This window comes from Andrographis paniculata, unplaced genomic scaffold (assembly GCF_009805555.1).
Source record: "Andrographis paniculata isolate CXL003 unplaced genomic scaffold, ASM980555v1 Contig76END, whole genome shotgun sequence".
NCBI classification, from domain to species: Eukaryota; Viridiplantae; Streptophyta; class Magnoliopsida; order Lamiales; family Acanthaceae; genus Andrographis; species Andrographis paniculata.
Window position 1 is genome coordinate 1,655,458 of NW_026137613.1, and position 11,398 is coordinate 1,666,855.

An 11,398-nucleotide genomic window follows, 5' to 3' on the forward strand; every position below is an offset into this window, starting at 1 on the left:
GGCCATTCGCAGCAGCCGACGAGTCGGCTGCTGTTATACCAGCTGTCCGCCCTACTCGACCGACCTCATTGCTGCCCCCCTCACTGACAGCAGTTCGCCCAGAGGTGAGACATATCTTATCTGAATAAATTTGCACCTCCTTTGAAATACTTATTGACACTGCAAGGCTTGCAGGGGCCTTCGGACTTAGCTATCCTATCGACTGTTCCGGTTCCAGCGGAGGCCCAAACTATATTCACTGAGGCCATCAACCATCCCCTGTCAGAATTGAGATCCGACTTATTGGACAAACTCATTCAGACGGTTGGTGGCCTTCTTTTTTACACTCCGACGGAATCACCAGCCGTCCCCATTCTGCATCGGCTGATGGAGAGACTTACGGAGCTCAAAACTGAAGTGATAGTTATTGGACTCCTGTCAGCCGAAACCCCCCAGCCCGACTTCGATCAAACAACATTGGAGAATCCTTTGGCCAAGACCCGAGAATCCCTTCAGCAAACTACTGGACGGTTGGGCGGTCTCCTTAACACGAACGCTCAAGTTGATGAGTCTATCCAGAAAAAGGAGGCAGAATTGCGGGAGCTAAGGAAGGAACAGTCTACCCTGGATAAGCAAATTACCAATGAGCAGCGTCTGCTTGAGAAGTATACGAAAAACGAGGCCGAATTGGATCAAGAGCTGAAAACCCAAGCTCGATCCCAATTCATCCGAAGATATCAGACGGCTGCTAATACCAGAAGGCTATCCAGGGATGAAATCAAATGGACAAATATAAAAACTGCTTTAGGGGCACTTTTGTAATACCTTCCCCTCTGTAACAACAATTGACTTAGTAATCCATTTTTTCTTTCTTCTCTCAAAACAAAGATCACCTTTCAATTTCCAACTTTGTAGGAATCGAAACAAACTCCTTCTTTAAAAGAACACTGTTTCTCACATTTTAAGAAACACATTCCAAGGCATATTTTGAAAATCAAAACACTTGAAGTGTTAACAAACATGGCGAATGACCGACCTCATGTTCCATCAAGCAACTGGGAGGGTGTTCTTCAACCCTTCTTTGTAGGTAATCACCCTATTGGAGGCCATGCAGAAGACTTGTTGCATATACTCAAGCAACTAGACTTCAAATTCCGATTCTCCCAACGAGGTAGAAGAACCATTCATCGCGTCATCCGCCTAATGGAAAAAATCATTGAGGGATACGAACCTCTTCGTGACATCCTTGGTCGCATTCCTGACCTCCATCATCACATGGAAATGATAGAAAATCACGCAGCAAACATACTTCCAGATCTTGGTTGGGATAATATCTTTTCCAATCAACGAAAAGTCTTTTCAAGATTGCGCACCATTGTTGACCGTGAATATCAAGCCATAACAGACATGCAAGCACGTACCAATCAAGATTTAGACGAAATGCAAAGTCAATGGGAGAGGTACCGACCAGATTTGGAAGATCTTATTGAAGAGGAACCAGAACTAATATCCACTCACTGGGACGAACATTCTGATTCAGAGGCAGAAAATTTCTCACAAATACATGATGACTAACAGCAATGAACCTTTAAATAGGTTCGAACCCCACAAATGGGTTCTGAATAATATTTTGTTTCAGGCAGTTTTGTTATCTGAAAAGGCAGGATAATACCTCTTCAGATATTTAGCATTAATACAATCATGTACTCTCTTACCTTCATGATTTACAATAATGAAAGCGCCATTCCCAATATCTTTTTGAACAATGTATGGTCCTTCCCAATTCGGTGACCACTTTCCCAATTGGTCAGTTTTCTTATATGTAGGAAGGATGGTCTTCCAGACTAGGTCTCCCTTTTGGAATGTCCTGTGAAGAACTTTCTTTCCGTAATTCCTTGCTCTGATTTCACTCTGTTTCACACTTCGACTTATTGCATGAAGTCGGCTAACATCCAAATCCTCCAACTGTTGCATCATAAGTTGTTGGTATTCTTTTGTAAGATCACCATCAGTAAACTCTGTTCGGCCGGATGATACTCGGATTTCGGCTGGTAAAACAGCATCTTGGCCAAACGTGAGTTGGTAAGGTGAGAACCCTGTGGCCGTATTTCTGGTATTCCTATGTGCCCATAAAGCCTGAGACAATAACAAATGCCACTTTCTTGGGTTCCCTTCAACCATCTTCTTTATAATCCCAATAATAATCTTATTTGCTGCTTCCGCTTGTCCATTGGCTTGGGGATAATAAGGTGAAGAATGATGTAATCGAACACCGAATTCTGCCAAGAAACTAGAGAACTTTTCCCCTGTGAAAACCAGGACTTGGTCGGTCGTTATAGACTGAGGAATACCATATCTGTAAATAATTTGATTCAAAACGAAGTCTATCACTTCTTTCTGATCCACATTTTTCAAAGCAACTGCTTCTACCCATTTGGTAAAGCAGTCAGTCGCGACCAATATGAAACAATGATGTTTCGATGAAGCAGGATGTATCTTACCAATAATATCCATAGCCCATGATTTAAAAGGCCATGGTTTTGCCAAGAATTGCAATTCGGTTACTGGCAAATGGTTTAAGTTTCCATGTTTCTGACATTCCTGGCAGCCTTTGGCAAATTGTATGCAATCTTGAAAAATCTTTGGCCAGAAAAAACCCAAACGATGAATGGCCCATCTCATATTCAGACCTGCCCGATGAGCTCCACATATCCCACCATGTACTTCTGTCATTACCTCTAGAGCTTCTTTAGACCCCAAACATTTCAAGAGTAAACCTTCAAATGATCTCTTATACAAAATTCCATTTATCAATCGAAAACGGAAAGCTTTCAATCGTGTCGCAATCGAAACACTCGCACCTGGATTCTGTAAATACATGATAAGCTCTGTTCTCCAATCGGGTACTATTTCACTGGTATCTTTGTGTCCGACTGTAACTAAGCCGTCGGGCTCCTGTCCGATAGTGACTACGCAGTCGGGCTCCTGTCCGACAATAACTTCGCAGTCGGGCTCCTGACCGACAGTCTCCTGCCCGACAACTTCGCAGTCGGGCTCCTGTCCGACAATCTCCTGCTCGACCGTAACCTCGCAGTCGGGCTCCTGTCCGACAGCCTCTTGCCCGACCGTGACCTCGCATATTGGGTCTGTCTTTCCTTCTATGCCCGACTTGACCTCCGACCACATATCCTCCAGAATTCCTCTACAAGCCCTTTGAGCCAACTCATCAGCACGTTGGTTTTCTTTCCTCGGAATGAACTCAATTATTACTTCTGAGATTTTTGTCAGTAACCGACCCACAATGTCCCTGTATCTGCGAAGATGAGGATAATTGCAAACATATTGATTGTTTACCTGGTTGACTACTAATTGAGAATCCCCCCTTATGATTACAGACTGGACCTTCCTGGCTATTAAAGCCTCCAAACCCAAAATTAAAGCTTCATACTCTGCCGAATTATGGGTCATGGCTTCCAATCATAGTTGTAAGTTGATCTTTTGACCGTCAGGTCCTTGCAAAAAGACCCCTGCCCCTGATTTGTTTCCAGAGGTAGAACCATCAAAGAACATCAACCATGTTCTGGTACTTATATAAGGTACACATCCGACCTGTAGATTATTCAAATATGATGAACAACCAAGTGGTCGGACGCTATCACAAAGAGAATACCCGACTTGTGAAAATTCTGCTAAGAAGTCAGCTACTGCTTGTCCCTTGATTGCCCTCAAAGGGGAATGTTGAAGATCAAAAGGAGCCAATTTGATGGCCCACTTCATGAGTCTGCCCTTCATAGTAGGTCTCTGCAAAATCAATTTGATGAGATCCACCTTTGATATGACCTCAATTTTTCTGGGCAGCAAATAATGCTCGAGTTTAGTGCAAGCAAAGACCAATGAATAACACATTTTTTCTGGCATAGTGTAATTCAGTTCTGGTCCTGTAAGGGTTTTACTGAGATAGTAGATTGCCCTTTCCTTCCCGTCATCACCATCCTGTGCCAATAAACAGCTAACCACTTCATATGTATTTGCCAAATAAAGTTTGAGTGGCCGACCTTGTTTAGGAGGCATCAAGACTGGAGGATGAACCAATGCCTGCTTGATAGCATCTAAAGCCGTCTGTTGATCGTGACCCCATTCAAAAGCATTTTTTCCAGCTTTCAACAATTTAGTAATGGGTCTGACCTTGCCAGCAGCATTAGAAATGAAACGCCTCAAATAGTTCACCTTACCCAAAAGACTTTGGATTTCTTTAACCGTCTTGGGTGGCCGACTGTCAAGAATGGCTTTAGCCTTATTGGCATCGATTTCAATTCCTCTCTCATGAACTAAAAATCCTAAAAAACTCCCGGCTGATATTCCAAAAGCACATTTGGTTGGATTCATCTTCAACTTGTACTTCTTCATTCTTTCGAATGTCTCTTCAAGGTTTCTCAAATGTTCGTCAAAACTGGCAGATTTAACAATAACATGATCAATATAAACTTCCATAGATCTGCCAATTAAATCATGAAAGATTGAATTCATGGCTCTTTGGTAAGTTGCCCCTGCATTCTTTAACCCGAATGGCATGACTGTCCATTCATAAATACCTAAAGCCCCTGGGCACCTAAATGCTGTCTTAGGAATGTCTTCTTCTGCCAGAAATATTTGGTTATAACCTGCATAACCATCCATCAGACTAAGGATTTTATGTCCTGCTGCTGCATCTATCAACATGTCGGCCATAGGCATCACATATTCGTCCTTAGGGGTAGCTAGATTCAAATCCCTGAAATCAATGCATATCCTTATCTTACCATTTTTCTTGACCACTGGCACAATGTTAGCCAGCCACTCCGCATAACGGCAAGGCTGAATGAAACCCACTTTGAGAAGTTTTTGGATTTCTTCCTTGATTTGAGGCATCAGATCCGGGCTCATTCGCCTTGGAGGTTGTTTGTAAGGTTTACAACCTTCCTTGATAGGCAATCGATGCTCTATTAGACTTCTTGTCAAACCAGGCATCTCTGAATAATCCTATGCTAAACAATCAATGTTGTTTCTAATAACTTCGAGCATCATTGTCTGTTGCTCTTTAGACAAATAACCACTTAGCCTGATCATTTTTGGAACCAATTCGGTTCCTAAATTAAACTCCAATAATGGGTCTTGTGATGAAGCTGTTGGTTCTGTTTTCTCCAATAAATCAGGCCAACGAAATTGTTCATCTTCTTGGAGGTGAACATCAAGAATCTCTTTACTATTTTCTGCTTTATGTAATAACTGCTTTAAATAGAACTTATTAATAAGAGAACTACATACTTCTAAACTTGTATCATTCATAACAAACAAATTATATGGGAATGGGCGTGGCTTTATCATGAGCCATACAATAAAGGTGTTCTTTTAATAGAACATCGAGTTCTGGCCAGTGACTTTATAACCCTTGTTTGGGTATTCCCTGGCCATATACAACTGAGACATCGGAGCCAAATGACTGGAATAAAACACTGACTCTTCAACTTGTTCTGTTCCATCGAATGGGTTGTCATTCGCTTCCATTTTGAAGACCTGATTTCCTTCCCAGAACATTAATTGTTGGTGCAAGGTTGATGGCACACATTGAGAGGCATGAATCCAGTCTCTTCCCAGCAAGAGAGAGTATGTAGTATCTGCGTCCACAATAAAGAAAACAGTGGAGATCTTCTTTGGTCCGACCTCGATTGTGGCAACCATCATGCCTTCAGGCTTAGTCGGCTGCCCTGTAAAACTTGTCATTTCGAATTCCACAGGAGACAGATCATGAATTCCTTTCCCTAGCTTCTTGAGAGTCTTCAATGGCATAACATTAAAGACTGCTCCATTATCCACGAAAACCTTTGTGATTGGTTTCCCACAAACGTGAGCATTAACATACAGAGGTTTCAAATGGGAGATCGCACCCTCTGGAATAGGAGGAAACACAATCGAAGGTGCCTCCGGCTGAGGCTCGGAATCTGAAGTCTTTGCCCACTCTGTTTCCTCTAATTCGTCATCTGCCAAGAATGCCCATAAAGGTTCGTCCATAGTATCATCTACCAGACTCGCCCACATCGGTTCATCTCTAATCTGATTAATCTCTGTCATTCGACAAGGGATTCGTGGTCCCAGACGAGATTTAACAGATCTCAAATTTTCCTCTGTAGTTACAACTTCTTCCTTTGTCTTATTCCGAGATTGAACCGTCAAAGATTCTATACGGAATTCTTCAAGAGATGGATTGATGTTGATCCGTTCACAATGTTGGCATCGAAAACCTCTAATTATTTCATCTGCCATTCCTTTACCTTTCCCCTGTCCCGACGAACTTCTTTTGGTATAGTCGGAAGCGCCTAATCCGTCATTCGGTTGCTTTCCTGAACAGACCCGACTGGACCGACTTTTTGGAGATTGAATGGCTGCTCCCTGCTCGTTGGTCGTTTGTTCTGTAAAGACTCTAATGGACTGATCTCCTGCCAAGTGGTCGGCTGCTTTTTGTTCGTCGGTTAGTTGTTTTGCTGAAGGAACTCGTTTCCCATACTTTGCAGCATACCTGCGTTTGGCATTGCGAATCTGTGTACGATTCATACCTGGGAAACGAGGATCTATATCAACTGGTAAAGGCTTTTTATTTCGAGCCCAATCGTTCCCGACTGAACCTGTTTTTCTGGTCGGATGGTCACGCACTAAAACCTTTTCTTTCACCTCCACATTAAAAGAACCGTCTGGACGGTCCCATTTTTCAGCGACTGGCCTTTCAATAACTTTGAGTTGTTCTTCCGGTCGGCCACTGTTTGGCTGACTTCCTTTTTTTGTTCCGGGGCTTGCCTGAGTTCGTTCCCCTGTTTGTCCACTATTGGCCGAACTTTTCCCTGTTTCCGAACTTGGTTGGATGTCAACCATTGCCGTTGTTACTTTCGGAAACGGTTGCTGATCTACACCTAGAGTGATGTATTTGAGCCGACCTGTCTTGATGGCCTTTTGAATTTCCTTCCTGAAATGAGTACACTGACTTGTATTGTGTGTGAAAGAATTATGCCACTTACAATATGGTCTCCCTTTGATTTCTTCTTTAGTGGCCAATCTTTGCCCCTTTGGAATACGGATCTGCCCATCAGTCAGTAGGATATCAAAGATTTCATCAGCTTTCGAACTATCAAAAGTCGGTTGCTCCTTTCCTTCAGATCCTGGTACTGGCTTCAATTTAGGGCATACATAAGGTTTTCCAGAAAGGATTTCGGCTGCCATCTCTTCTGACTGATTAAAATCAAAGTCACATGTTTCTGTTCCCATACTCGCCATATGTTGGCCTCTATTACGCCTGTTATGCTGATCTTCCTCTCTGAACAAAGACTCTAAACGTCCTGCCTTGGATGCAAGACTTGCCAAATCCTCAACATCCAGGGCAGTGAGTGCCTTTCTTAAGCGAGTATGCATATTCCGGACCACTAAATTGGTCATCTCTTTCTCACTGATTACCGTAGGACATCGTCCCTTCATCAATCGCACCCTTTCTATAAACTGTGAAGCAGATTCTTCTGGATACTGTCTCAATTCTAGTAAATCAGTTAAAGAAACAGTTGGTAAAGGATTGAAGAATCTAGCATGAAATGCCATCTCCAGTCCTTCCCATGTCTGAATTTGTCCAGGAGGCAGACTTGCAAACCACGAAAATGCTGTTCTAGTAAGAGATAAACCAAACAGCTGCAACTTATAAAAAGGGTTATTGCCAACTTCTCCTAATTGTGCTGTGAACCGACCAACATGTTCTATGGTGGAAGATCCGTCCTCCCCTGAGAATGCATGAAAATCGGGTGGTCGATAATTCCTTGGGAGAGGGTGTTCATTAATGATCCTTTTTGGGAAAGGTCTCTGATATGTTGGGCGGTTAGCCATCTGAGGAGTTAATCCATACTGATCCCTTAATATATGTGCAATCTCATCAGGATCTACATGAAAGCGTTGATGATCAGGAACATGGAACGGATCCTGCACAGGAATATGAATAGGATCATGTATATATCCTTCAGGCCTGTCCTCCCTTGTATTGTTCGGCTGCGGATTGGTAACCCTTGGTCCCAGTGGAACAGTGTTGGGAAAAGTCAGAGGAGATTTTCCCCTATCCATTCGGTTGGGATTTGTGGCACTTGGGAATGTACTATCCACGAATGATGGCCCTGCGAAATTTGTCTGTAGTCTGGATGGTGATACTCCTGGTGGAGTTTGAGTAGGTTGAAGACTAACCCTTGAAAGTGCTTGATCTATCATGTTCTGCATCAGACTCTGTTGCTCACGCAACATGTTCGTTTGTTGCTCACGCAACATATTCTGCATAACCAAAGTGTGCTGGTTGTTCATTTGTTGAACACAAGACCACCAATCAGTTGGTGGTTGTGGGATTTCCTCGGCATTTGGCACAATAGGTGGTGGAACGGATTCTCCCACTGGTGCCGAAGATGATTGAGGTTGTGAACCTGCCATATGGACCCTTCCGATGATACGGCCGGATCTAAGACGTATGAAATTATCGCCGGAATTGGAATGAGCAATTTTGTCTTGCTCCCACTGTGGTCGCCAATTTGTTGATGTAATTTTTCAACAAAAATAAAGTAAAATTCAAAGATATAGAAAATATCCTTAAACTTGATTAATTAGTGCCTGAGATTAGGAATCTCTAAACACTGTATGGTACAGAAAATAAACTGGAAAATAAAATACTGAAATTTAAAGTGGTGATCCCCAAATCTGACTTTGCTTTGTTGAAGTTGATTGAAGATGCCTTGCCAAATGATGATCCAAACCCTTAAATATTCTCTGGGGAACTGTACTGAAAACCGTCACCCGAACGGTTACAACGTCTCCTTCCCAACCGTCTTCCAACCCTTCTCCTGCTGACACGTATCCTCAGCAAACTGAAATTATCCCTATATTTCACTCTTTGAGCCAACCACAGACCTTCCGCCCTTTAGGCCCGACTGCCAATCTACAATAGTATGGGTCCGACTGCCAATCCTCCCGACTTGCAACCATCTGACTTGTTTGGATTAGCTACAGACATCCCGACTAACAAACCACCTGAATTGTTGGTCCTGCCGCAGAATTCCGACCTGAGGACTTCCCGACCTGAGGGCCTCCCGACTTGCGGACTTCCCGTCCCTGAAGGCCTCCCGTCTTGCGGACTTCCCGTTCCTGGAGGCCTCCCGACTTGCGGACTTCTCGTCCTGAGGGCCTCCCGACTTGCGGACTTCCCGTTCCTGAAGGCCTCCCGACCTGCGGACTTCCCGTCCTGAGGGCCTCCCGACTTGCGGACTTCCTGTTCCTGAAGGCCTCCCGTCTTGCGGACTTCCCGTTCCTGGAGGCCTCCCGACCTGCGGACTTCTCGTCCTGAGGGCCTCCCGACTTGCGGACTTCCCGTTCCTGAAGGCCTCCCGACTTGCGGACTTCCCGTTCCTGAAGGCCTCCCGACCTGCGGACTTCCCGTCCTGAGGGCCTCCCGACTTGCGGACTTCCCGTTCCTGAAGGCCTCCCGACCTGCGGACTTCCCGTCCTGAGGGCCTCCCGACTTGCGGACTTCCCGTTCCTGAAGGCCTCCCGACCTGCGGACTTCCCGTCCTGAGGGCCTCCCGACTTACGGACTTCCTGTTCCTGAAGGCCTCCCGTCTTGCGGACTTCCCGTTCCTGGAGGCCTCCCGACCTGCGGACTTCCCGTCCTGAGGGCCTCCCGTCCTGTATTTTCCTTAGAAATAAATCTATTTTCCTTGATTTCCTCACGGTGTCCTTCAGCCAGTTCAATCAACTCTATTGCCAGGCCCATTCTTCTTTTTGCCTTGGGCTTTTAACCTAATTCTGAATTTCGTACGTAACACACTTATTGCTTCAGATCCTGTGCGTTACGAAGATGCAGCCAAAAATGAGGAATGACATAAAACAATGCAAGAGGAACTTATGGCGATTAACATAAATGAAACATGGGAGTTAGCAAGCTTACCTCATGAAAAAAATGTAGTGGGCTTAAAATGGATTTTCAAAACAAATTATCATGCATATGGTACAATTCAAAAGCACAAAGCTCGTCTAGTTGCGAAGGGATACTCTCAACAATAAGGGGTCGACTATGATGAAACATTCTCCCCGGTTGCAAGATTTGAAACTGTCATAACTTTCTCGAGCATAGCAGCGCAACTACAATGGCCGATATATCAATTTGATGTAAAATCAACATTTCTAAATAGGGAACTGAAAGCAGAAGTGTACGTTGTCCAGCCCTAAGGCTTTGTGGTAAAAGAGGAAAAAGATAAAGTATAGAAACTCAAAAAGACACTTCATGGATTAAAACAGGCCCCGCGAGCATAGTATGAGAAGATTGATGCGTATTTCTTGATGAATGAATTTGTGAGAAGTCAAAACGAGCCTACACTATATGTCAAAAAGGGAGGTAACAATGACTTGCTTTTTGTTTGCATATACGTTGATGATATCATATATATGAGCTCAACTTCATCCATTGTGGCTGACTTCAAATCAAGTATGATGAATAAATTCGAGATGACAGATTTGGGCATATTGCATTACTTTCTTGGTATTGAAGTATGTCAAGATGGAATATTTATTTCCCAAAAAAAATATGCCACAGACCTTTTAAGAGGGTCTGACATGCTAAATTGCAAGGCAGCCTCTACGCCTATGGATGTGAATGAAAGGTTGCAAGTTGAAGATCGTACAGAGAAGACTGATGGAAGAAGGTTCAGAAGTATTGTAGGAGGCTTGATATATTTAACTCGTACAAGACCCGATATTTCATTTGTTGTTGGCGTGGTTTCAAGATTTATGAGCGATCCTTCAAAACAACATTTTGGAGTTGCAAAGAGGATCCTGCGTTATATTGCTGGAACTTTATCCTTTGGAATTTGGTATACTAAGGTTTTGGATTCTACGTTAACTGGGGTTTCCGGCAGAGATTGGGCAAGCTTAGTAGAAGATAGGCGCAACACATCTGGAAACGTCTTCAGCCTTGGATCAGGAGCTATAACTTGGTGTTCTAAAAGACAGCCCACCGTTGCATTATCAACCACTGAAGCTGAGTTGCGGCAATGTTTTCAGCTTGTTAATGTGTTTGGTTAAGGAGGTTGCTTGCAGATTTTCAGCAGAAGCAATTTGGAGCGACATAAACTTTTTGTGATAATAAAGCTACTATTGCGTTAACAAGAAATCCTGCATTCCATGGAAGGACCAAGCATATCGACATACGTTTCCATTCTATTCGTGAGCTCGTAGCCAAGGAAGAGATTGCATTAAAGTATTGCAGCACTGAAGAGTAGGTGACCGACGTATTAACCAAGACGTTTCCAGTAAAGAAACATGTTTATTTTTATTATTGATGGGGGTATGCAAATTTGAATAAAGGGAAAATGTTGAAAAG

The 11,398-nt window shown here is 43.5% G+C and overlaps 1 protein-coding gene across 1 annotated transcript; it reads left to right on the forward strand.

Moving 5' to 3' along the window:
* Nucleotides 1–10,662: 10,662 nt before the first annotated feature.
* LOC127266494 (secreted RxLR effector protein 161-like) lies at nt 10,663–11,100 on the forward strand. Its single transcript, XM_051296751.1, has one exon. The coding sequence runs from the start codon at nt 10,663–10,665 to the stop codon at nt 11,098–11,100; it is 438 nt and encodes a 145-aa protein (XP_051152708.1).
* Nucleotides 11,101–11,398: the final 298 nt, after the last annotated feature.

Coding starts and splice junctions, on each gene's coding strand:
- LOC127266494 (XM_051296751.1), top strand. CDS start 10,663: ATGGATGTGAATGAAAGGTTGCAAGTTGAAGATCGTACAGAGAAGACT.